Source organism: Schistocerca americana, chromosome 1 (genome assembly GCF_021461395.2).
Source record: "Schistocerca americana isolate TAMUIC-IGC-003095 chromosome 1, iqSchAmer2.1, whole genome shotgun sequence".
In the NCBI taxonomy this organism is placed as follows: Eukaryota; Metazoa; Arthropoda; class Insecta; order Orthoptera; family Acrididae; genus Schistocerca; species Schistocerca americana.
In genome coordinates this window covers 514,674,712-514,702,495 of record NC_060119.1, presented here as the reverse complement: position 1 = coordinate 514,702,495, position 27,784 = coordinate 514,674,712, and the positions used below count along the sequence as shown (strand labels likewise).

The window sequence follows — 27,784 nt, the reverse complement described above, 5'->3', positions numbered from 1 at the left end:
ATAGTTGTTTCAATATTCAAAGCGCAAACAATAGCTTTAGGACTCTAAAGAAGCTTCTGGACATTGTGTCAATAAATTATTACATTCACTACCGTTTGCATTTCCAGACATTCTCTTTCATGTTTATAACACATACACACTGTAATGCCACTTCAGAAAGAGTCTAAAATCACATTTTTTGTACTTTCAGTTGCAGGAAACTGTGCTATTACCTTATTGTCAGCCATAGAGGCTTACACAAAGCAACAAGAAACACTTTGATACTGTTTTACTTGCTTCTTCCTCGTGCAAGGCAAGGAACAACTGCAAATGTGGGATTTCAGAAATTGAAGTAGAATGTGGTCCACCTTTATGTGATCATCAGCCTTTTAGGTGCAAAAGAAGGTACAAAGAGTGGGATTTGTTTGAATATTATACGAGTTAACTAAGCTTAAAGTGTTGAAAGCCAATCAGTCTCATAATGTATTAGTCAAGAGTGTTACCTGTAGATGTAACCTAATTGATACATGCTGTGTGTTCCAATAAAAACTTGATATATTTGTGTCTTTTTTGTATTTATTTTTGCTATTTGTGCTGATTGTTATGTGTGTCTACATGTGTTTTTATAAAGCATCCTGATCATCATATCTTTTTATGAAAGTTATTGATTAATATTCGATATATTGCTCAAGAGAAATTTGTTTATGTATTTTTAACTTTCTTGAAAGCATATGGCTTCTACATCAACTGTTTGTGAATTCCTGTACTCTTTGAACTACTGTTTTCTTCTAACTGTTGTGCTATGTACTCCATTTCCCACTTTCCTTTCTTGCTGGACAGCACTTGTGTTCATAATCAGTATTACCCATTAAGTTCTACTGCAAATAACGAACAGAACTTAGAGAGAAGGGGTGGTGTATAATGGTGTTTGGTTGGCAAAGCAAAAGTTTTACTTTCTTAGTTAAAACTGCATTGGAACTTTTCCATGAGACAGATACTGGAAGAATAAATAATCAACAATTCGAAATGACCATTAGTGGTGTCGCCTTCACCAGATGAAAGCAAGTGATGTGTTGCTAACAAAACATTGAATTTTAACAAAAAGGTTACCCATAATATAAATAGTTTCATTCTATCATGTAAAAGAGTACCAACCTTTGTTCAAGATTGCCAGAAGTCGTACTCTTCTGCTGTAAACCACCTTATTTGGATATTTTGGCTGTGAAATTTTTGACACTTGTTTCTGACTTATTGTATAATACTTTCAAGACTATGGAATAGTAAGTCATTGTTTATGTATTCTCCTTAAAATGATTGAGGAACTAAAGAAATTGACAGTCAAATATTTTTTCTTCGTCTTGGCATTTTCTCAGTTTGCTGGGTGTGTATTTGACAAGTCTTTGATTGTCATGGCTCTTTCATTTGTTTCTATGACAAAATGCTGTCATGCTGCCACAGTGCCACTTTATAATCTTGGTGTGTACAATATTTGCCTGACGCACTTGCAAACTCTGTTCACTGTATTTTAAATGTCTGTGATTTACATTTCTGAGGCAGATATGGAGTAAGATACACTATTCACCTAAAATATGTTGGAGACAATCGTTCAGTACTCTAGCTTGGAGATATCTCTCTCTCTCTCTCTCTCTCTCTCTCTCTCTCTCTCTCTCTCTCTCTCTCTGTGTGTGTGTGTGTGTGTGTGTGTGTGTGTGTGTGTGTGTGTGTGTGTGTGTGTGTGTGTGTGTAGCTGGATATATTTGTCTGCTCTTGTGTGGCTTACATTGAAAACAAAATATTCAAAACTGATTCGTTCCGTTTTAAAAGGAGATGTATTTGTTGTTCTCTCCATCTAGTTCAGTCGTAACATCATCCTTAATGGGCAGCAGAATAGAGCAGGCTCTGCAATATCTCGGACTTTGCTTTAAAACAATGTGGGATTGAAAGTTAACTGCATTCCCCAAACCAGGTTCGAACAATGGTGCAAACTGCATACAAAGTGTAACTACGGTAGCACCAGATACCAATAGGCCGAGGGATGTGCTTCATGATGTAATGAAAATCCAAAAGTAGAATTCACACTGAGGCAAAATATATTCTGGACCAATGGGTACACCACAGCCAAGAGAATGTCCTTGACACCTGATGAGTGACTTGTTAGTTGCACATGGCCAAGAAGTGGCCGTAAACCCACAACTTTGATTACACTGCACTGAGTGAGGGAGTGTCCACATAGACTGGTTGATAACTGAGACTAATGCGTGATTAGCAAAAAGAAAAGTCAATGGAATGTCTTGTACTGTTGCCTGTAGCAAAATTTTCTGTGATGGCAGCACCTGATCATGGCGTGAAGAGTCATTAATTTGAATCAGCTTGGACTGCTGTCTGTTGCCCACCTTGCTACAGTATACCTCCACATTGTGCCTTCTTCATAAGCACTTGTAATATTTGCCCTCATAATGAGGAAATTCCTGTCTGGGAGGTAAGGAAAAACAAGCTGGTAACTTGGAAAAACAGTGCATCACTGCAAATATCTGGTACTAGCTCAGGACTGTAGAGAATAAGGTCGAGTGGCTGACAGTAAACATAAGTTCTTTACCACTTTGTTTTTTGTGGAAATCAGCTGCACTGCATCATTGCAGCTCTGGGCCATTTGTGTAATATCAAAATACGCCAAAAAGTTTGTTGCGCTGCTGCTGATACTTAAAATGTGCACACAATTCGCAGTACTTCAGGCAGACTGGGCCAGACTGTCCTAATGCTAATTTGTGGTCTTCCCTGTTTGGGGATAAACAACTCATTGCTTCATGAGCTAAACTTTCAGTGTATGACTTATCACACTTACAAGTGAATTTACTTTTTTGACTCAACCCCTGCAAATCTGCAATCCAAGATGTACAACTTATATAGTGTCTGACTTTTAATGTTGTAAGAATTCTAGAGTTGATGCTACCTCTTTCATTTTGGTAGAAAAAAATGTGCAGCTAATGAAGAGAATATGTCAGACTATGGTAGCTGCATATCAGACAATGGGGCTAACTTTTGGTCTGAATAACATAAGTGAGGATTCGTAGAGTTTCCAGGCTTCTTTAAGCCTCTTCAAAATTGTGGAAGTGCCAGGGTGGCTGGCAATGCCTGTGGCAGCTACAACATTGAACTAGTTAAATGCTTGATCAAATCCTGATACTGGGTTAGCTGTTGCTGCCAATGCTCAAGAAATCTGGCTCGTGGTACCATTTGGTGAACTGAAACTGTGACTGCCTTGTTGCCAATGTTATGTCCCTCACTTATGGTCAACAATGTTTATTGAGCACAAATAAGTTCTGGGGTAACAAATAAAAATTGTCTGTTAGTCGATAAACCAAACAGTCGAAATTCTAAGCAGTGCAATCATCTGAGCCACAATAGAAACTAATATGGGATAGTTTGCTTGAGTTGAATAATATTGAAGCACTGTTTTTGCAATAAGCATTTATTGAGTGATCAGAGCTCCATTAAGCCTAGCAGTGGTGGAAACCGCAAGTTCATCATTCATAGCACTATGCACACAGCAAACAGTCACAATGGCCAGAGTCTGCAGGTAGAGGCGAGTTGGGTAGTGGAAACTGAGGATGAGTTGGCCACCATGCGGCCCTATTTTGGCCCACTATGGAAACCTGCATGACCGACCAGTAATATCAGCTGTGCTCTCACTGCAACAGCCATATACGATGTTACATGTAATTATGTATCTGTGTTTTGCATCCTTAATCCATTTATTAGGCACATAATTCTCTAGACTGTAATTTATAATCTGCTTAAACTTTGCTTATAATTCCTCTACATCCATGTTATGGAACTGAGTGGTGCCTGGTGCCAATTCACTGTCTAAGTGAGATGCCAGTGCTTATCTGCTCTTTCTTGCAGAAATATTCTCCTAGCTTTCTTAACTGATTTATGAACTTTTGTAACCATTCTTGTTGATAAGGTCCAGTGTGTTTGTAGCTACCAGATCTAAGTTATTTCCATTGCATGTGGGCTGCCAAACTAGCTGCTCGGATGCAGAAAACTTGTTCAGAAGTACTTTACGTGACTGACTGTACCCCCACCCCCCTGCAATGAATCCATAGACATCCCAGTCGATACTCAGAGGTTAAAGTTGCCTTCAACTAATTACACATGATCTGAGTATTTACATAGTACTGACCATAATCATTCTTTGAATGACTCTAGATCTGTCACAATAGAATCACGTGGTGGTAAAAACATCTAACAATTAAATTGGGTTCACCTAGACCTATTATAAGGGACCAGGTAACTTCTCTGTCGCACTCAACTTCAACCTCAATAGAAAGAATATTTCTGTCAACTGCTATGAACACTCCCCTCCTATTGTCTCGAATCTCTATTTCTGATACAAGTTCCATGGCTTACTAAATATCTCAGTGCTTTCCACTTCGGGTTTTGGCAAGCTGTCAGTCCCGAGAATAATTTGAGCACTAGAACTTTCCTGGAGGATAGTAAATTCAGGAACTTTGTTACGACAACTTCGACAGTTTACTGATAAAATTTTGACTGTCAAAGTGGTCTGACTTCCCTTGCTGCATATTGGCTGACGAGTGTTCATCAGAGTATCTCAAACTACTGCCTAGCCTAAAAATCCTCACATGCACTCCACAGGTACTCTGAGTAGCTGCTTCCTTTGTATAGTGCACTCATGACCTATTGAGGAGAGTCCTACAAACCACCAACCAATAATGGAGGCCAAGAAGTATGTAGTCAAGACAATGAATGGTTTGGTTGAGACTCCCCACTCGGCTCCAGATCCTGATCAACTCTGGGGAAATGCTGCAGGTTTCAGGCTCTGCTTGCACCCAATGTGTGAGGCCTGCAGCCTTCACCACTTTTGCCAGCTGCCTGTATGAACTGAGAATGGCCTCGGAACCCATGTGACTGGCATCATTTCTGCTGACATCAGCCACAACTTGTGATATTACTGAACCCTGTGTGCTCGATAGTCGCACATGAGATCGCCTCCACTTCTCAGATAAGGCCCACACTGGCAAACATATCGAGTGCACAATAGCTTTCTTTCCAGCCCTGAAAGCTGTCTGCATAAGGGGCTCCCTCTGTGCCTAACATTGGAGCTCCCAATAACTAATAAACCCCTCCCTCCGTGTGCCTGCTCAGAAACTGCTGAAGGAACGGTTAGCTGTCCACTCACAGGGTGAATGGGTGAGGCCAGACAACCAGTCTCCACATTGACCCACTGCCTTGAGTGATGGAAACACCATCCACCACTCACTCTGCTATGAGGACTGATCTGACATGTCAAGTACACTAGGAGGTGCCTCGGTAGTAGAACCCATGGGCAAAACAAGTGAAACCTGAGGTGTCGTGTGCAACGCGCAAGTTTCTCCACCACTGCTACAACCTGAGGCAGCAGCCTGAAGGTGACTGACTATAACAAAAAGTGCATTCAGCTCCTCCTGTGTTTGTACACAGCATGCACACATCCAACCCGTCCTAGCAAGACTAACTGAAGAAGTAAACTATAAAAGCAGTCAGAACCCTAGATACACAACTTGATGTGTCATCAGTGGACATTGATGCCTCGATGAGGTATGCAGCTGGCTGTTCAGAAGAAATAAAAACTTTGCTACAGGCTGCCCGCATTTACTCTTACAAAAACACAAAATTAAATCTGTTAAACAGAAAAACACACTAAATTTAATAAATATACCACAAGGAGAATACAGGAAAAGATAAACACTTAACTTACTGTTCTGTAAATATTTATCAGCTGAGAGCTGGAGCCTTGTTCACTGACTTACTAGACAAATGGACACTTGTCTTCAAAACAAAACAAATGAGCAAGTACTGTGCTGCAGACTGCTTTCCATGTAGTTGGCATTTTAGCAGTGTTGTGATGTTGTGCTTCACATCAGTGATATAAAGTTAGTGATGTTCTTGTCTGTCCTCATTCTGAAGACTTGTTTGATTTAGCTCCCCATTCTGTTCTGTCCTGTGCAAGTTGCATCGCCTCTTTATAACTGCTGCAGCCTCCCATTTGGACATGCTTATTATTCCAGCCCTATTCTTCATCTACACTAATATCCCCCTGTCCACACCTTCATTACCAAATTAATGATTCCGTGATGTCTCAGGATGTGTCATACTGACTAATCCCTTTTTTTTAGTTGAGTTGTGCCATAAATTTTTTTCCCCCCTCCCATATTTGATTCAATATGTCGTCATACACTACCCAATCTACACATCTGATCTCCTGCGTTTTCCTGTAGCACCACATTTTAAAAGCTTCTAATTTCTTCTTTTGACAAGCTTACGGTCTGCATTTCATTTCTATATACCAACCACTACATTCATACAGATACTTTTAAAAACTACATTTTGTACTGTCAGTTGTTATGTTGAATAAATAATAAAACTTTTCTACTACCTTCAGCTCCCAGGTCATAATCTAACTTCCTCAGTATCAACAGACTACATTCCATTAACCTTGTTTTACTGTTATAGATGTTCATGTTAAAATCTCTTCATTCTGTTCAATTGATCTCCCAATTTCTTTGCCATCTCTGACAACTACAATGTCATCAACAAACTTAAAAGTTTTGATTTCTGCTCCATGAAATTTAATTTCTTCATGGTTTCCTGTACTTCTTACTCTGTGTACAGACTGAATAAAATAGGGATATGCTATATCCCTATCTCAATCCCTTCTCCAGTAATGCACCCTTCAAGTTCCAGATAATCTATCACTCCTTTTGTTTTATCCTTCAGCTTTAGGAGACTGAATACTAGTCCACATGTCAAAAAGTATTTTTCTCTGAGTCTACTAATGTTATAAATGCGGCTTTGTCTTTCTTCTGTCCATTATCCAAAGAAAAGTCATAGGTTCAGTATTTCCTTACATGTTTCTACATTTCTTCATCTTTTGTCTGAATAGCCTCTGCTAATCATTCCTTTCTTGTGTAGATAATTCAACTTAGTTTTTGCAACCACAACTTATAAAACTCAATACTAATATCTGTCATCACCTATCTTCTTTCTTCTTGGGATTATTAGATTCTTCTTGAAGTCTGAGAGTATTTTGTTTGTCTTGTATATCTTACATACCAGGTAGTCCTGTTTTGTCATTTGGTCCTGTTCAGAATATTAATAATTTTGAGGAATATCATCTACTCCAGGTGCCCTGTTTGAACATAAGTCTTTCACTGCTCTGTCAAATTCTTCTCAGATTATTGCACCACCACTTACATCTTCATCCACTTTGCCTCCTCCTTTTGGTAGTATAATCTTTTAAGTTTTTTGTTGTTATATAGCCATTCATTATGTTCCTTCCACCTCACAGCCTTCTCTACTTCGCGTAGTGCTGGATTGTCATCTGAGCTCTCTCTTGCTGTTTGTACTGTTGCTTCTCTTTACACTGAAGATTTCTTTAATTTTCCTATAAGTGACATCCAGGTTCCTATAGTTTTGCATACTTCTAGAGCTTTGCATTTTCCTTGTAGCCATTATCTCTTCACCACTTTCCATCCAATTTTACAAGTGTCTTTTCCTTTTTTTCACTACTTCATCTTTCAGACCTACCCATTCATTTTTTATCTACTATTTCATTGTGGTGTGCATTATCTACTCACGAATAATGGTCAGAGTAGACTTCACATCTACTCCTGAAAATATTTTGCAATTTAAAACCTGGTTTCCAAATCTCTGTCTTACATTAAGTTATCTGCCTGAAATCTCCTACTTCTTCCACATATCTTATATGAATCCACCCTTCTTTCATGATTCTTAAATAAAATGTTTGCAACAATAATTGTGCACTGTGCAACACTCTTACCTTGCTGCTTCCTGTTTCATTCCTTTCCCTCAATCCATGTTCTATTACTGTTTTTCCATCTTCCATTTTCCACTATTTAATTCCGGTTGCCCATCACAGTTAAATGTCTTGTTACAGATAAGAAGCAGTTTCTTGCACCTCATCATATATTTTTCCAATCTCTGTTGTTAGCAGAGCTGCTATAGGCATGTATTCTTGTGGCGTTATGGTGGGGGTTCTTGGCATGATGTCCGTCTTATCTATGACAAACCATTCACTATGCTGTTGATGGTACTTCACCCAGTGTTATTTTTTGTTCATTGATAAAGCTACTCTTGTCACCCCTGTTGGATTTTGCGTTGATAATGCCAGAATCACAACACCCGACATCCTGTTGTTCCTGCCAGTACACTTCTCTGCACTAATTCCTAGTATATGTGACGGCAACTTATCCATTTCTCATTTCAGTATTTCTAATCTGTAAACATAATGAAGGGACCTGACTTGCAGAATGACAGAGAAGTAGTTGGCCAAGCCATTGTTGAATGGTGGGAGCAGAGGGCTGGAGGTCAACATTTAAAATCTTTGAGAATGCAATAGTGATTTGGAAACTTCACCAGCCATCTGACAAGAATTACACATTTTTCATAATATAAATATTTTGAAAATTGCTGAAATTTAGCAGGTTTTACCAAATGTGTTATTGGTGATTTTGGAATGTCAGGAGTTCAGAAAATTAATTAATTTTGCATAAATTATTTGATACTGTCACATAGAATAGTATTCTGGAGAAATTTTCGGTTAGGATGCTGTAGGTTATATTTCCTCTAGCTTGATGTAGGTAACTGGAAGCATGTAAGCAAACTGAGAAAAAATTGACAATAGGAGTATTCCCTCATCAAGCTAGGACATTAAGAACTATTTGCAATCTGAAAATAATGGAAGTGTTCAGAATTATGACAGTGGGTATGAAAATGACTTGACTTCACAAGAAATGATAATTACACCACCACAAATAATTTGAACACCTTTAGTGAATTAAACATACTGATAAACAATAAAAACAAAGATTATATTTGATTGAAGAAACAAGAAACCTCTTACATCACAACAGAATGTTTGAACGTGTGTTATAAAACAACTAACACATTTAGCAAACAGGAAAATCCAGAGCAGAACTACTACTATATGAATTAGGATAGACCAGTAAACCTCTCATCCCTGATTCCTTAAAGAATTGACTTCCATGTATAAAATTAAAATCAGTTAATGAATTACATATTTGACGTTAAGCAGGTAAGTGATAAAAAGTTTAGGAAGGTTTGAAATTATGTTTAAAGTTTGTTGGAATTTGCTAAATACTTTAATTATGAAACATTGGATGAATATAGTCTGGGTAATTTGCACTCCATTTTAAACAAGTCAGTTTCCACATCTCAGTGTTTATAACATCACATTTCCTGAACTATGTGTTGCATAATGATTGTAAATTTGCAGGTACATTCAGTTTTATATGTTGATACTGTCTGCAAAGTGTGTTGCGAATAGAGTTTGTAGTAAAGAAGCAATAAATTAAAATGTCATGCTTGATGCTGAAGTTTCACCGTGCTCAATTTTAAGCTAAAGCTAGTTTTCCACATATCTCACTGTTTATGACATTATCTCCTGCACCATGTGTCATACAGTGATATAGTTTTGCAAGTACATTCAGTGGCATATTTGGATACTATCTGCAAAATTTGTTGCAAATAGAATTGGTAGAAAAGAAGTAATAAATTGAAACACTGTGCCTGTTGGTGATGTTTTACTGCATGAACAGGAAAAATATGGCAAGCAATAAACTTTTTTCCTTTCATTATTTTGTGGGGTATCAGCAAAAAAAGTTTTGTAAAGGTTTGAAATTGTGTAAAGTTTGTTGGAAGTCCATTCTCAAATACTGGATGAATATAGTGTAGATAATTTGTGCGCCATGAGTTATGCTACCTCAGTTTCTAACTTTAATACTTTTCATCTAGTCTTAAACCCATACCATAAGATTATACGTCCTAGTGATCAGATTATGAGAGCGTTTTAAATTTTTAAACTTGGTCAATAATTAAATGAAATATTTGTTTCCTGTAGAAGGTGTTAGATAGGTAGCTTGCAACTGGGACCATGCACTAGGTTAGCCATTTAGTAATATAAATTGCTACTCACAACATAGAGAAGGCATTGAGTGGCAGACTAGGCTCATTTACAAGTAGATTGTCCCATAGATTAAAGGCGTTCATATTTACACACACACACACACACACACACACACACACACACACACACAAAAATCTCTTTGCCACCGTCCTCTCCAGACACTGAGGACTGATTCTAATTCATATTGTTGACACATTTCACATTATAGATATTGAGGACATGGCCCTTGGATAAAAAAATAACTACATTGGTTGCTAAAGTAAATCCTGGCGATTTAATAACACAGAAAAGGATGATTACCAGAACACTTTGCAAACAAACCATGTCAGAGAAATGTATTTCATTAATTCAAACCAAATTGACAGAATTTTCTTGGCAAAATATTTTTCTTAGAATTAAGTCAGTGTCTGTGTTTATTATATTTTCATAAGACCAAGAAAATTCTACACTTGGGGCTTTTATTCGAATAAATTGACGGGAGAGAAATTGAGAGAGAACTTAACTCCTTTGTAAACCATACAAATTGCCATTTATCTGCTGCAAGGGCTCTCCTCCTTCCCCATTAGAACTAGCATCCCTTGAATGAGGGCTGTTGTACAGAGATAAGTTCATACTAAGTGCTGTATTGGCAAAGCACCCATTAACTGCATTGAAGATTCATGACAAGTACAGAACTGAGTGCAAGATGAGAATTGTATGGAAATGTACCTTTTGTGAGCAGCTATTTTAAGACTGGATTGATAGACAGCTAAGCATGTGTAAAGATAAACTTAAAACATGTGTGTTTGTATAGTATTGTGAATAGGTCCATTTCAAAGTGGCGGGCTGACAGATTATTAGAAATTTTTCTGTGTGAGCTGTTGACTGTCATCTAAACTGGATTTTTCTGAAGGGTCTACAAAAACTAAGTTATACTTAATTATTCTGTGACAAAAATACTTCTTCTGATGAAGTTCTTGTCGTAATTATGAGAAGGGTACACAACAGTAGCTTTAGCCAAGGCTAAACCATATAACTCTGCAAATTTCTCTCATTTTTCTTAATGATTACCTGTTATAAGTCTGTGAAGCAGTCTTAGATTCATTAAAGGAGCACTGTTTACATGTTTTGAGCATTTAAAAATGAGATACATGCATATATTCTTCCAATTTAATTAAAATGTTATTCACAAACTGAAAGGTATAGCATATATAAAAAATAATTTTACATCACACCGAAAATACTCGGAAGGGAAATGTTGCACGCTATTTGCAGTAGTTTATATTTTGAAAAAAAAAAAAAAAAAACCTGTGCTTTTCTTTATGAAAGTTTGAAACAGTCCATTTTTCTTCTCCCCCTTTTTTTAGAGGAATATGCATGTTTGTATTTAAAGAAACAGTATGAATTTTAACAATGGGAAAAGATAGATTGCTACTTAATGTAAAGATAACATGCTAAGTTGCAGACAGGCACAATTAAAAGATGCCTATATATACGCTTTCAGCCACAGCCATCATCGGAAAAAGAGAAACACACACCATTCATTCACATACGCAAGCACGTCTCACCCTCACGTGATTGCCAACTCCAGCCAGAATGCAACTGTAACGTGGGACAGTAGCAGCAATCTTGAAGGAGTGAAGAGGATCACTGTCTGGCAGAGTGTGCAGGGACTAAAAGTGCCAACATGTGCAACATTAGGAGGTTGGGCAGCAGGGTGGAGGGGAAAATGGAGCAAAAAAGGAGAGGAGTGGAGAAAGATTGGTGGGTTCATTGGCAGAAGGTGGCAAACAGAATGTAGAAGATGGGAACCGTTTCCAACTGTGCAAGTAAACTGTCGGAGTGACACAGCATCCATACAAGCAAAACATCTTTTAGAGGGGAGCACTGCAAGAACAACAGCATTGAAGAAATCTCTTACATGTAACAAAACATGTACTATGTCACAGAATGATGTGGGAGAAAGAGGGAGGGAGAGAGAGAGAGAGAGAGAGAGAGAGAGAGAGAGAGAGAGAGAGAGAGAGGGAGAGGGAGAGGGAGAGGGGGGGGGTCCTTTGAAATAGTGTAAACGTTTTAGATTAAAAAAACCTTTGCCATTTGCAGTGTACAGCAGGGCACCTAAAGTCAGTAAAGGGGTTTTGTAAATGGAACACCTCTAGCAGAAATTTCACAGTATTGTTGGAAAACACATCTATGAAAGGTGACGTCACTCGGTGCAATCACAAAACGTTTTTGGCGTAACACCAGACTTTCAGCAAAATTGTTGATTCTTACAGGTATGCGGTGTGGATGCACATTTAAAAAATTTGAATGGGAAAAATAGTAGTTGTATTTGTAAGAAACATTTTGAAGAGGTTCAGTGCTAAGATTGTGGAAACCTCCACTTTTATATTTATCTTCAGTATTCCAGCATTATTGGAAAATATCAGTAAAGGTGTTATGCATCTTAAGGTCTGCCCAGATGTGCCCATACAAATGAGGTGTTTTAAATACCAGCAGTATGGATACTCCACCATAAATTGCAATGGTCAGGCACCTGTTGGCTAAGATGCAAATGAGACTCGAACACAATCTTCACACCACCATTGTGTGTAAATTGCTTGAAAGTTATACAATCTAGAACTGTGAGAGTGAACTTTCAATGAAGAAACTAAAATTCAGAAGCTTTAGGCCACAAAGTGGGAGTGATATGATGTAGGGGGGAAAACATGTCAGTCTGTTAAACTACCAGTATTAACATCATTTCAAGCTATGTCCAAAATTATAGTCAATACAAGCAGCTCTGTAATGTAGACCTTGTAAGGAGAAGTCATGAAAAGTACTTGTATCTGCAAGCGCTCCTGTGAAGAAATGCTTGTCATAAAGTTGGTCTCTGCCATATCATCAGCTAACAAAATAGCAGTAAAAGGCCTGTTAAAAAATATTTAAAGCAGATAAGAAGAAACTTGCGATGTGCTGTATGCAGCACTATGTCTGTCACAACCGCATAATGACATCGTGGTCCACTGTTGATTCCTCGCATAGTTCCTTAGTCATTGTTATTTGGGTGAAAGGTATAATTCAGTGTTACTCTTTCTCATTTTCAAAATTAAAATTGGAACTGAAAGAATGATGTTTCAACAACATTGATTTCATCAAATAGAATTCATTGCAGGCATTCAAGAACATTTCAGAAGCAGCTTTCAAGGGCCACAAGGCAAGTGACACAACACTAGGAAGTGTGTGTGTTGAATAAAAACATTATTTAAATAAGTTTATTTTTTTGAACAGATCTTGTAAACTGGACACACAATAATCAGCTTTCAATAAAAAAAAATTATAAAAAAAAGTCATCTCACTAACATTTCAAAGTGTGCTGAACAAAGATATGCACATCCCATATCTTTCCATCAACAATGAAATACTTGATTACAGTACAGTGCCCAAGTTTTTTGGACTATGGCTGCACAGTAATGTAAAATGGAATGAGCATGTAGAATATCCTAATGCAAAATTGAGCAAGATTCGGTACTTTCTTTGCAGATTAAAATCCTGCTGCAACAAGAAAACAGCAAATCATGCATATAATGCCTGCTTTCATTCCCAGCTTAAATATGGAACAGCTATTAGCACATTCAGACTGCAAAACAGGGCCATTAGAATAGTCATTGGATGCATACATATAGACTCCTGTGAAGATCTGTTTAAGATCTATGGTCTCTCCTTTACCATGTATCTACATTATGGAAACCCTTATATTCTTTGAAGTAAATGTAGGAGGTAAAGATAGTAAATAAAACAAAGCGCTGTGATATACATTATCACTTTACTGACTAAAATAAAAACTTCCATGTGACACAAATCAACTCATCCCTGTGCCAAACTGATCTATACGGGAAGTAAACCTTCTCAAAAACATAAAAGCAAATACTAAGGTCAAAACCTCAGGAAAATCTTATGTTCTGTCGGCACAATTTACATACTTGAGGCAACCAAGAAGTTGAAAGCTAAATCTCTAACAATACCGAAACAAAAAAGCCTGTGTTGCAGGCGACCAATAAAAGAGTCAATATTCAGGTGGAAGAAATGAGGCATGTAAGAAAACTGAAGAGCCCCATTTAAGAGTTGGACATCCCTTTCCCAGGGGGTCTATAGCCTCCATAATGGGGAGAGGGCTAAAAAAGTGTCATTGTCATCTTGATAAATATTGAATGCCACAGCCAATATCTCCATTTTAAACATTATTTACAAGTAAGTATAACAGTCGCTGCGTGCAACAGCTTTCTGAATGGAACGTAACCTGTTAAACATTATTTCATGAGGCAACATTGATAATAGTGCACATGCTGTCTCTTCCTACACCCTAATGACACTAAGATAGTTGGACTTTCTACCATACCACTCAGCTCCCCAGACTTTTTCTCTTGTGTGGAAACTCCAAAGTATGTAATTTATCTGGGGATTTAGCCAACACATGCTCCAACAGTCAAGCTATTGAATACCAATAGACAGAAATGTTATGCAGCTAAAACACTGCTACTGAGTTGATCTCTCAATATTCTCTCTCATTCTCACACATACTGCTCATTGGGATGTGCTCAAAAATTTACATTTCAGTGATCACTTCCTGACATGGTCTTGTGATGCTGCACTCTGCAGCCTTATGTCACGTCATTCCACAGTTTGCTGCTCTTCAAAATCAGAGTGCTCTCCAGTGGAATGCAGAATGCTGCTTGGCAATCTGATATGCTTCTGCTTTAGGATGTGACTTGTGTGGAAAACGATGAAAATTGGGAATTCTCAGGGAAAATGATTGGATTGAAAATTCTGGAAGACTCAGTGTGTTCCAGAGGCTAGGGGGAGTTTAACACTCTGATGATAGAAAGAAATGTTCTGAGTAATTTAATTACAAATAACTTTGATATTCTGCTTTGAAAACAGTCTGTTGTGGAGTTGTATAAGGAAAGGTTAAGAAGTGCACTGAACTAAAGTTTTGTTGCTTGATTGTTACAACCTCCAGTTCACTTGGCAACGTTGGGAATCTTATTGTCTTTGAGTTCTCGGGCTCCAGCTCCGTTTCCTGTTGCATGATTGAGATTGTGACAGAATGTATGTGAAATAATCATTTACATAGGAGCAAAGGTAGCTTATTTAATTTTTGAAAAATTATTAATACAGATCCATATTTGAACATGGATGTTTTGTAGATCACAAATGATTATGCAGGCTTCAGTTCCTATTCACTTATATTAATACTTATATAACTAGAACAATGAAAATAATCGATTATTGATGAAATTATTTAACTTGATTGATAAAAAACCTACTCACCAAGCGGCGGTAAAACACACACATAAAAGAATGTTGTGATTGGTAAGCTTTCGGAGCCGGTGGCTCCTTCTTCAGCAGAAGGGTGAAGAGGAAGGAAGAAGGGTGAATGAAAAGGACTGGTGAGGTGTAGGAAAAAGGGTAGATTTTGGGAAAGTCACACAGAACTATGGGCCAGGGGAGACTTATCGTACGGAGCGAGAAGGAAATTAAAGTAATATTTTGCTGACTTACATACTTAAAGTAAACAATAACCACAGTGTGAAGAGCATCCAGTTCCAAAATTGATGCAGCATTGCTAACGAAGTCATTACATTCCTGTGACAAGAAGTTGAAGTAATTTCCTGTAAGGAATTCTCGTACGCTTGAGGATGTTACACAGTGTCATGGAATGGTAACAGATAGCAGTAGCAGTGAAAAGAGCTTGTAACTGAAGAATTGTTGATAAAACTATTAATAAACTATTGTTTTGTTTTATCTGTTGTGGAATCTAGCTGATGATTTGGCCACAAACCTCTCTCAGAAAATGTAGGTCCAAAGTTTTTCTGCTCTGTTTCTGTAAAGTCATTAGTCTTGTCAGTCAGACTAAAAACGTTCTACTGCAGAATTTGGTTCTGGGAAATCTAGAATATCAACCTGAAAATATCAGGGAAATCTTTTGATGAAACAAAGGCGCCACCTGCTTTGTGGCGTAAATGCAATCCAGTTGTAGCAAATCTTGCAACCTTCAGGATTTACAAGGTGCAAGGCCAGGAAATCTGTTTAAGAGAGCAAGACAAGGTCATAGTGACTGGCCCTGGACACGTCAAGCATTCTGTTTGTTCAACAAAATCCAGGAAATCCATAAGAAGGATATCTGGTAAATGCAATAGTTCGTGAATATTGGCCATCCACATGCAAAACTGTTCCCAAACAACACCAAAGTGATGACCTAGGATTTTGTCATGGCTACATCACTGTAACTTATGATTTTTGTTTTTCCTCATACTCTCAATAATTAGGTCCCTCGTATCTTGGGGTCTGAGTCAGCTCTTCCTTTTTAACCATCCCCAATCCATCCCCCTGTCCTCTCCAAGTAAGAAACAATTACTTCCAAAAGGTTGGATAATGTGTGTATTTTTGTGTGTCAGTAAGTAGTACTGACATTTTATGTCCTGAAAGCAAATACTGGCCAGCAGTTCTGTTCCAGTGATCCAGTGTTCCTTTAATACCACACAGCTGATCAGGGACTGGATTGGCTCTCAGATCCACCAGTAGTGAGAAGTATAATCATAAAATGGAGGCCATGAGATGCCATGGTCCATACATAAGAGTCTCCCATCACGTTTTGCCTTCAACTGCGGGAGGCATCCTCAGAGGACAGTCGCACAATGTGCAAGAAGAAGTCACAACAACTGTGTTCGCTCACCTTCCTGTTACGCTGCAGGGACATGTCAACTGTTCCGAAATTTCTGCAAGTGAAGAGGACGTTCCGCTCGGCACAAGCTCATCGAATTTACAGCCGTATGAATCAGCAGTGTCATGAGAGAGGATTCACCAGACACAGTGAGCACTGACGTAAACCAACAGTAAGCTGTTTCACCTTCATATTCTCATTAGTAATACTCTGCAGTATGACAATTGGAATAGGATTGAGAACCTTACATTTAGAACTATGGAAGTAAGTGCAGAAATGTCAGTGGTTAGACAAAAGAGGAAGATCGATACCTTATAGAAGATCATGTTGGGAGGCACAAGAGAGGATAATTCTCGGACAGTTTATTAACCTGTCAGACAAAGTCTTGACTGTGGATGGAGTTCCAGTACTTGCTAAGGATGGAAATTTTGCAGTGACGCCCCGAATGGTTCCCACGGAAGATATTGTGTCTAATGTTGAGGCAGGTATCCGTCAGCTGTCACAGCAGTCTGCTGATGTTATAAGAATGGAAACAGCTGGAATCTTCCGCACATGTAAGCCACCTAATAGTAATCTATCATAGGTACAAAGGAAGGCACTGAGGGACATCAACGCAGATGAAAACATCATCTTGCTTTCTGCAGATAAAGGCAACGCTACTGTCGTAATGAAAAGTAAAGATTATCATGAAAACATCATGGACATTTTGGATCCCAACAATTACAAACAACTTCAGAAGGATCCGACATCAAGGATTTTAAAAATGACCAATTAGTTGGTGAAAGCATCTTCTCTTCAGTCGACAAGAAGCAACTCTTTAAATCAGAAGCTTACTAGCCCAGGCTCTAATAAAGTTATCGAGATGACCATCATAGCAAAGACGTCACATTATTGTGCGCAAATGTACAAAGAGGCCATTGAGACTGCCAAACACTGCAAATATATATATGGCGCTCACTCGTTCTCTCATTGTAGTTCGCCAATTGTCTTCGGAGGATGCCTTCCGCAGTTTAAGGCGAAACGTCAGAGGAGAGTCTTATGTATGGACAACGGCATCTCAGCCCGGAAGTGTTAAGTGATGAGTGAGAAGCATAATTGGTCTGTCTCCATGTGGGAGCCAGATTTGGCACTGCGCACTCCCTGAGGATCATCATACTGCTCCAAGTAACAACCAGATTTCATAGAATAGTAAATGTGGTGCCTGCATACCAAAAGAAATGAAATACAACTAGAATTTTTTAATGCAGTATATCAGACAAGACAGTTTGCCAACTCATGGAGAGAGGCAATTTTCTTCTTCCTTCTCAAGCAAAACGATTTAAAAAAGATGTCTTTATGGTGCAAAAATTGGCAATTGACCATAAATAATGAAAAGTTTTAGGTCATCAACATTGGTGCTAAAAGTAATCCATTAAACTTCAGTTAAACAATAAATCAATCAAATTTAAAGACCATAAATTCAACTAAATACATGGGAATTACAATTACAAAAACTTAAATTAGAAAGAACATGCAGAAAATGTGGGGAAGGTGAACCAAAAACTGTGATTTATTGGCAAAATGCTTAGAAAATGCAACAGACTAAAGACATTGCCCGCACTATCTTGTCCATCCTCTTTTGGAGTACTATTTCATGGTGTGGGATACTTACCAGATAAGATTAACAAGAGAACATCAAGAAAGTTCAAAGAAGAGCAGCACATTTTGTATTATTGAGAAATTGGGGAGAGTGAAAGGGACATGATATCAGGATTTGGGGTGGATATCATTAAAACAAAGGTGTTTCTTGTTGCCCAGATCCAAAATTTTTCCATTCAGTTTTATCTTCCCCTTCCTTCCTTTCTTACCCTTGACATCACTATTGGTTTGATCTTGTCTTTGCTTATTCTCACCCCAAATTTTTCTCTCTCTCTGTCTTTGCATTTACATTTTGTCATCCCTCATCACTGTCATCAGCAAGCAACATGGCTTTTGTTCCATTGGAGAGTACTCTGATTATGAAAAAGAACAGCAAACTGTGGAATGAAGTGACCTAAAGGCTGCAGAGTGCTGCATCACATGATCTGATCCACCCATTCGTGAATGCTGTTGCTGTGCTCGAATACAGCTGCAAAGCATCAAGTTCGCCTTGTTGTGTGTGTATTTCAGCTGCTTCCTTTGATGCCCTGCTTGAGCCTCTACAAGTTACATCTCTTCGTAATCTCTGTTTAACACTTCTTCATGTCCATGTCAGGAAGTAATCACTGAAATGTAAACCTTTGAGCACATTCAAATGAGCAGTATGTGTGAAAATGAGAGAGAATATTGAGAGATCAACTCAGTAGCAGTGTTTTACCCACATAACGTGTTTGTCTCTATTGCTATTCAATAGCTTGACTGTTGGAGCATGTGTTTGCTAAATCCCCATATAAATTACTTACTTTGGAGTGTCCACACAAGAGGAAAATGTCTGGGGAGCTGAGTGATGTTGTAGAAAGTTCAACTGTCTATAGTGTTATTAGGGTGCAGGAAAAGAGAGCATGCGCACTATTATCAATATTGCCTCACATAATAATGTATAAAGGAGAGATATTGGCTGTGGTGTTCAACATTTATCAAGATGACAATGGCACTTTTTTAGCCAATGGTTTAATACCTCCACAATTTTTCTCTATGGCTACAGTGAATAGGGGGGACAACACACTTCCCTGTCACTGACCCGTTTCATTGTCAGACCATTTTGTTTCTGTTATATTCATTTTTTACCCCTGAATATTTGCTAGACAACATGTTTAGGCACACTGGCATGGGCTTTCTAAATGTCATCACATTGTCTTTTCCAAATTCTCATCTGTTCTCAATCAAATGTTTTAACGTGAACATCAGGTTATATGTTGATCCGTCTTTCCTGAAACCATACTGTTCTTCCATTTTTCCTTCTTATTTACTCCTCAGCTACTTCCAATACTCTCTAAAAGATCGTAGCTACACGCATAATTTGGGTGATCCCTCTGCAGCATTAAATTCCTTCTTATCATCTTTCGGAAATGGGGATAGTTTGACTATTTCCCCACTGTTCTGGAATTTCTTTCTTTCTTCCGGATTATTCTAAATAATCTGTATAATTACAATGACTCTATTGGTTGTGATGCTTTTATCATTTCTGTGGACACCACAGCACACCTGCTGCTTTAGCAGTCTTCATCTTCTATGTAGGTCTGTCTGTTTATGACTTACATATTCCTCCTCCTCCTCCTCCTCCTCCTCCCTCTTCTTCCATTATATTTCCTTTTTCCTTCTCGTCTATCAGGTCCCTGTATTTAACATTCAGCAATTTCTGAGAAGTATTCTTTCCATCTTTTTAGCATATCATCTTTTTGTATCAATATTCCTGTTTCTGATTTAACGTATTTTGTATCTCCTCTGTGTTTTACTTCCCTTAACATTTTCCTACAAAGTTTATGTGTTATCTTCTTATACTATTTTTTTTTTCATCATATTTGGCTTCTTCGTATTTTTGCTAATTTTAAATACTGTCATTACCTATACACTTCCTCCAAGCCATTTGCTTCTCTTTAACTGCTTCTTTTATCCTGTTGTTGCATTTTCTCTTTGTTGTTCTCTTTTTCATTTTTAGTCCCTGATAGTCTTCCACAGATACTTACTACAAACTTTAAAAAACCTCTTCTGCAAAAAATCCATTATTCTTTTCCATTAGTCACTCCTCCTTTGGGAATTTGTTTCAGATCTTCTTGGAACTTTTCGCTTGTTTCCTTCTCTTACAACTTACATACATTTTATTTTTCTTTCCCTTTTTTGTGTTAACTTCGTGAGTTTTCCAAATTTCAAATTGGCTACCACCAATTTATTGACCACTTCAAAAGCTTTTCTTTGCATTTCCATCACATCTTCCAGTTATCTCCATTCCCCCTACTCTGCCAGACAAGACCAGTCCTTGTCATTCTTTCTCCACACCCATCTAAACCATGTATTTCCTGAAATTAATCCATGTTTTCTGCAAAAGTCTATTATCAGATTTCCTTCTTCAGTCTTGTTACCATAACTGAAGGGCCAGTTCTTTCTTACAATTTAAAGTCATCCTATTGATAGTAGTGCCTTTCATGCTGTCTGGTAGCCCACTTCTCGCAAGTCCCCCAGAGCACCGTGACTGTGCATTGCTTGAGGGGCATGCTTTAGTGTTTCTGAGGCATCAATTCATAGGCTGTTTGTATGATGCGTTTGCATATGCAAAGGAATTTTATAACACTCTTCAGGATTTAAATTAGGCCACCCCTAATAAGTAATGAGACATGTTTTACAGCTGTTCTGGGGTACGGATATCAAGGCCATCAGTGCCATACTAGAGATCACCTCCAGCACAGATGCTATTCCAGTCTTCACCCACAGTTCTGCACATGGACGCTCTATTTTTATGACTGTTGTAGAGAGGTTGTACTAGTATTGTAAAGCTTCCAGCAAGTGGGCTGCCTGTTGGTCTGTGGCTTGTATTGAGTATTTCAACCAGCCTTACTGAATTGTAGGGCTCTCCTGCCTATCTCTTGATCACTTGGGTACACACCCTGTGGAGGTTACCACCCCCCCCCCCCCCTCCCCCTCCTCCCGACTGGCCTCTCTTTTCCAAGCTGTAAAAGTGCCACTTGCTGTCTGTGAGCAGCTTATCACCGATATTCCAAACTCTTGATGTTCAAGGATTACATGAGGAAAACGAGTTTATTTGGTATCTGCGCAAAGCACACTTAAGTGTCAGTTGGCATCAAATTTACTGAAGTGGGGCTATACAACTGCAAATTCTTTTTTTATATTCTATAAAATTAGAAATACTCACCATGCTAGATGGAAGTATTTAGAGATTGGTCTAAGCAGGGGATATCTCATAGTGGCGCTGTTATTTTCACTAAGCATTTCCGAGGCATGTTTTTTAAGTAAGGTCCATTTGAACATAAGTACACAATGAAAGATTGTTTCAAATTAGGAAATTTATTTTCAGAAGGTACATACTTACACTATTTTTTGATATAGTTGCCAAGTTTGTTGAAACAGGTATCATAACTCTCAACCAATTTTAAAATACCTTCTTCACAAAAACTTGCTGCCTGCTGTGATAACCAAGAGTTCACTGCCGTTTTCACGTCTTTGTCATCATTGTAACAGTTGGCACTAAGGTCTCGTTTGGGGTGGAGGAACAGATGGCAATCGCTCAGCGCAAGATCAGGACTGTAGGGTGGGTGGTCTAAAACTTCTCAAACAAAACTGTCTGATAAATCGCAGGTCTGACGTGCAGTGTGAGGTCTTGCATTGTCATGGAGAAGGACAATTCCCTTTGTCAGCATGCCGTGTCTTTTGTTTTGAATCGCTCTGTGTAGCTTTCTCAGGGTTTGGTAGTATGCTTCTGCATTGATAGTGGTTCCTCGTTGTGTGAAGTAGACCAACAAAACACCATGCCTATTCCAAAACACTGTCGCCATGATTTTGCGATGGGACAGAGTCTGTGTGGCCTTCACCTTTACTGCTGAGTGTGTGTACCTCCATTCCACGCTCTGTTGCTTTGATCGGGCGTGATATGCAAAACCCATGTTTCGTCTCCAGTTACGATCTAGCTCATGAAGCCAACACCTTCTTCGTGATAACGAGTCAAGAACTTCATCGCACATTTAAATATTTGGTTTTTGTGGTCCTCTGTTAAGGGTTTTGGGACCCAATGGGAACACAGTTTCCTAAACTTTAGATGTTCAGAAACAAGGTTGTAAAGCACTGATCTCAACATGTCAGGATATTCATTTGAGACACCTGCTATTGTGAAGTGCCTGTTCTCACGAATCCTTGCTTCAACTGAAGCCACCAAATCATCTGTAATGAAAGAAGGGTGACCTGAGCGGTCCTCATCATGGACATTGTCATGGCCATCTTTGAATTCTCATACCAACTTAATCATTTTGCTTTCAATCATAACAGTGTCGCTGTTCACTTTGCAAATATGTCGATGAATTTCTGCAGCAGACAGGTTCCTTGCTGACAAAAACCGTATCACTGAGTGAACCTCACACGTGGTGGGCGAGTTGATAGTCTTAAACATTTGAAAGCACAGAACAGAACCGTACAGGTTAGCTACAGAGCTGAAACTGAGCACAGTTGCTCCCGAGGCATGCCAGTACATGACACGCACGCTCATTGCGGTATCCACGCAGACTACTAGTTTCTACAACAAAACAGACCTTACTTAAAAAACATGCCTTTTATTTATTTATTTACATTTTTTTGTGTGGAGCCATCAATATGATGGCTTTTGCAAACATCAAGTACAGTTACAAACATAAAATACATTTAGATCTTAGCCTTACAGGTAGTAGTTAAACAGTAAAATTGATGCTTGTCAGAATACATTACATCTTACACACATTAATAGAGCCAATTATTTTTTTATATATTTTACAGCTCTTAAACTTAACCATTTAAAATACGTTGAGTAAATAGAGACACTTTTCAATTAAGAATTCTTTTGGTTTTGATTTGAATTGCTTTTTATTACTGTTTCTCATGGGCTCTGGCAGTTTATTATACCAAAGCAGTCCATTAGTATATGGGCTCTGGTCCGTCATTTTTAATCTTGCTCATTGTCGGTAGTAATTTTCTTTGAACCTGGTGTTGTAGTCACGTATATCACTACATTTAGTTACTTCAATTTTCTGTGAGGAAAAAAGTAAGTAATTTATAAAGATACAAAGAATATATGGTGAAGTACCTTGTGTTGTCTGAAAACATCACGGCAAGAGTCTTTATATCCTAGTTCATGTATAATCCCTCTTTTTTTGTAGCAATAGTACTCTGTTGAGGTGAACATCTGCAGCACAACCCCATATTTCTATACAGTAGCTAAGATGGGGATAGACTGTCCCATAATACACAGTTTTAAGCATGTGGTTGGGCACCATTTTGGACAGTTGGCTAAGAAGATACAGCCCATTGCTGACTTTTTTTACATACAGCATTAATGTGGCTAATCCACCAGAGGTTTGAGTCCAGATGTATCCTTAGAAATTTACACTTGTTTGCTTCCTCTGCCACTATGCTGCATACCTCATGTGAGCTGCCAGTTGTAAATATTAGCATCTGGGATTTATTTACATTGACCTTTAATCCTTGTGCATGAAAATATGAACTTAATTCTAGTATCCCATTTCTTGCTGAAAATTTCAGTTCCTCACAATCTTTATCATAAAATAAAACAGGTGTCATCACCATAATTTACAATGTATGAGTTAATTGGCTGTACGCCATTAATATATGCTAAAAAGAAGAAAGGTCCAAGAATTGAGCCTTGAGGAACTCCATGTGTCAGTGTTTCACTTGTGGATTTAAAATTTAAGCTCTTATCGTCAATTTGATGTGTAAGTTTGGTACACTGTTTCCGATTCACCAGATAGGTGGATAGTTGTTTCATTGATGCATCACTGATGTTGTACACCCACAGTTTTTTTAAGAGAATCTAATAGTTTACTGAGTCAAAAGCTTTGCTCAGGTCAAGGAATATTCCGGCTGTGTGCATACCCCATTCCGTATTGCTATATACTTCGGGAAGAAACTGGTAACTGCTTTAGCCTTTCCTAAACCCAAGCTGCCATTTGGTAAGTGTTTGTGTCTTGAGCAAAATGTTGGGAGCTGTGATAGGGTAACTGTTTCACATATTTTACTGAAGGTAGCGATTGGTGATATCGGTCTATAATTTGAAACTTCGTCTGCACTTCCTTTCTTAAGGACTGGCTGAATTACACTTATTTTTAAGGCATTTGGGTATATGTTTTCATTAATACTACAGTTGATAAGATGGGTAAGGGGTTTAGTTATTTCATTGGCACATTTCTTTAACACCACACTTGAGATACCAGCCCATCCAGATGAATGATTGTTCTTTAGCTTTTGCATTGTGTTAAATATTTCCTGTTGACTCACCTCCATAAATTCGAGCTCTATACCATCCGTGACATCATTTGGTGTGCCAGCTTGTAAATCTATAATAGTGGCTCCTTGGTCAAAAGGACAGATAAAACGCTTATTGAATAAAGTCCATACTTCATTTGGATGTTTCACTGGATGACCCTCGTGTCTAATGCTAACTGGTTCACTATATCCCTTGCTGGTGGCTTTACAATGTTTATTGATTAGTCTTCAGGATGCATTACCTATGTTGGATGAATGCTCTACTGCATCATTATCTGTTTCCTCAGGTATAAAAGATCTGCCTTAAAAGTTTTTTTGGCCTGATTGTACTTTTCCTTAAATATGTGTAGCTTTTTTTCCTTATATAAACAGTCAAGATAATATATATTCTGCCTTAACTTAATCAGGCTAGGTGTAAGTTTCAGCCTAGTATTACTTTCAAGACAAGAGTTGGTTTGTACCCTGGTTATTTCTTTGAGAGGGCAGCAGTAGTCGAAATGCTTCAGCACTGTCCTATAAAATTTTTCCCATTTGTTTTCTGACCCTTTAGTTTGGTAGTGTCCTATTTGTCCTCTGCTAACTTAGTTTTGAAGGAACTGATGTTGGTGCTATTCAGGATCTGCTTCTTCTCAATTATCTTAGTTGCTTGTTGATACAGCAAACCTGAAATATTCTAACACCTGACAATAGTGATCTGAGTAATGAAAATCAACACTTTGAAAGTTAACACTGTCTCTTACATTTTTGTTAATGTATCATACTGGAGCTTGACTCTGTTACCCTAGTGTCAGAATTCACTATATTTGTGAGATTATGAGTTTAATATATCCGTTATTTTCAGGTAGGTTATATTACAGGAGTTTGCATCAGTATTTAAGTCTCCAACTACACTAAGGTCAGTGAGGCCTGTTTGACTAATTGCCCTGTTAAGTCTATCAAGATAGTACAACACATCTGTATTTGGTGGGCGGTACATACCAATAACTTTATGTTTAGCTAACATGCTTGAATGTCCTCAAGATATGTTTATCAAGTAAAATATATTTTGTGCTGAGTTCCTCATGTTGTAGAGGGCAAAGGAGTAGATGAGTAGTATTTGTGCTGTGGAATTCCTTGTCTGAGTGCCCATGAACCTACACAGTGCATTTTTCCAGCATATAAACATCTCTACAAGTTCCAGGATTCTCTTTACCTAGAAAGCTAGAGAAAGGAGATGTCACACTACTTAGTATCAGGACAAATGGAAACTGACAGAAATGAATTAGCATATGTGGTAGCCAAGGAAAAGCCAAAAGCTCAATCTGCTGGAAGTCGTAGAAATTAATAAACATGTAGCTCACAGTCCAGACCTTAATACTTTCCCTCTCCTAAACTTTACATAATCCTTTCTGTTTTTCATTGATTCCAACACTGTCTGGTGATACATATTCCCCCATTTTCCTGTATTCATTCAGTTCTGTCTGTGTAATCTATATAGACTTATTTACAATTGTTAATTCTTTCTTTTAACTGGCACTTGTTTTACTTTCAGTGTTGAATGCCTGTTGAAACTGAGTAATCAAGTACTGTTTTTCATTTCACGTAGTTCATTTATTTAAAGCAAACTGTTACATAGGACTGTTTTGAGTATAATGTTAATGCTTTTCCTGTTTGCTCCTTTTGTATTTGTATATTGTTTAACTTTTTACTTTTCGAAATGCACTACCACCTAACTCCCGAAGATGGCATTTGCTGTATGTTCCCACACACTCCTCCATTTTCCTGCATTTATTCATACGTGTTTATTGTAGAATATAACATTGTTACATTTATGTTGTGTTGTCCTTTATTGAAATGTTTGTTGTAGTGGATTTCTCTTTAGCTCCATACATCCTTGTAGCCTCATTTGAAATAAGATGTTCTTTTCTTCTGCAGGGTGTAGAACCTGATGCTATGGAAGTTGTACTGAAATTTATACAAACTAATGAAATTCCATCTGAAATTTTAAACTCGGATATGATACTGTCAGTGCTTCAAGCCTCAAGTATGCTGCAATTTGAAGATTTAAAAAAGACATGTGTAAGACTGATTGCTCAAGAATGGTTAACAGTTGAAACTTGTTTACAAACAATGCACAAAACATATGAGCTTGATATAATTGAATTATACAAGAAAGCTAAAGCTTTTGCTTTATGGGAGTTCTTCAAAGTGAAACTGTCACCATCATTTACTCAGCTTACGATAGAACAGTTGGAAGACTATTTATCAAATGATGGTTTAAATGTAAGAGAAGGAGAATTTGAAGTTTTTGAGGCAGGAATGAATTGGCTACAAGAGAATCCAGAAAGAGCAGAATATACATGCAGAGTTCTACAGTGTGTTAGGTTCTCACAGTTGAGTGGTTCAGACATAAAGACTATGCTCCTGTATCCCATAAGTTCTGCAGGGAACAAACTATTGAGGTTAATTTTGCACTTGAAAGAAGCATGTGCACACTCATCAGATGAAGAAGCAGAAACTTCTACTGTACATAATTTATCATATGAAGATGATAAACTTTCTGCTTCTGTAACTCTTTCCCAGATCTCACAACCTTGTTCAAAAAATAATTCTCTGGAGTGTCAGAGTATATGCTGTTGTCTGAAACCAATTGTACACACATCAGATGGAAATTTTGAAAAAAGGGCATCAAATGAAGATCTTGTGAAAAGTGTTAGTGACTTCAGTGAAGGGGAGAAGAATGCTGATGATTTGGTTTCAGAAGATTTAAACCCTGAAATGAAGGAAATTGCTGCTCAGTTGGTGAATACTCCAGCCAGATTTATACCTCTTGTCCCATGTATTGTTGGACATCGAGTGGTACATGAAAACAGAAACCCTATTAAAAGAATATATGTTATATACTTTGAAGGGAGAAAGTTAATGCAACCAATGCCACTTCTGCACTTGTCAAAAATCAATGAGGGTGTACATGAACCAGTTGGATATCAAGTTATCAGCAGAGGTGAGACAATAAATAAATATATAACACTGTAGAATATGTTCCTATAAACTTAAGACAGTGGTTTCAGATAGTAATAGCAGAAATTAGTGGTAGCTAATGAACAATCTGTTTACATGTAACTTATCTCTGTTATGTTATTCATACTCTCAAAGCGGACTGTTTTGTCAGTATGCAGCTGTCATTCAAACCATTTGCCATT

The 27,784-nt window shown here is 37.9% G+C and overlaps 1 protein-coding gene across 4 annotated transcripts in view; it reads left to right on the top strand.

The window, feature by feature from the left end:
- Positions 1 to 27,784, top strand: part of LOC124605113 (kelch-like protein 38) — a 136,607-nt gene that overhangs the window by 20,623 nt on the left and 88,200 nt on the right. For 2 of the 4 annotated variants that reach the window (XM_047136592.1, XM_047136583.1), the window contains exons 2-3: positions 191 to 384; positions 26,517 to 27,585. In XM_047136592.1, the coding sequence (XP_046992548.1) occupies positions 26,535 to 27,585 (1,051 nt within the window). In that variant the 5' untranslated portion in view covers positions 191 to 384; positions 26,517 to 26,534. The remainder of the gene's footprint in view (positions 1 to 190; positions 385 to 26,516; positions 27,586 to 27,784) is intronic. The other 2 variants (XM_047136573.1, XM_047136601.1) reach the window with 1 other exon arrangement.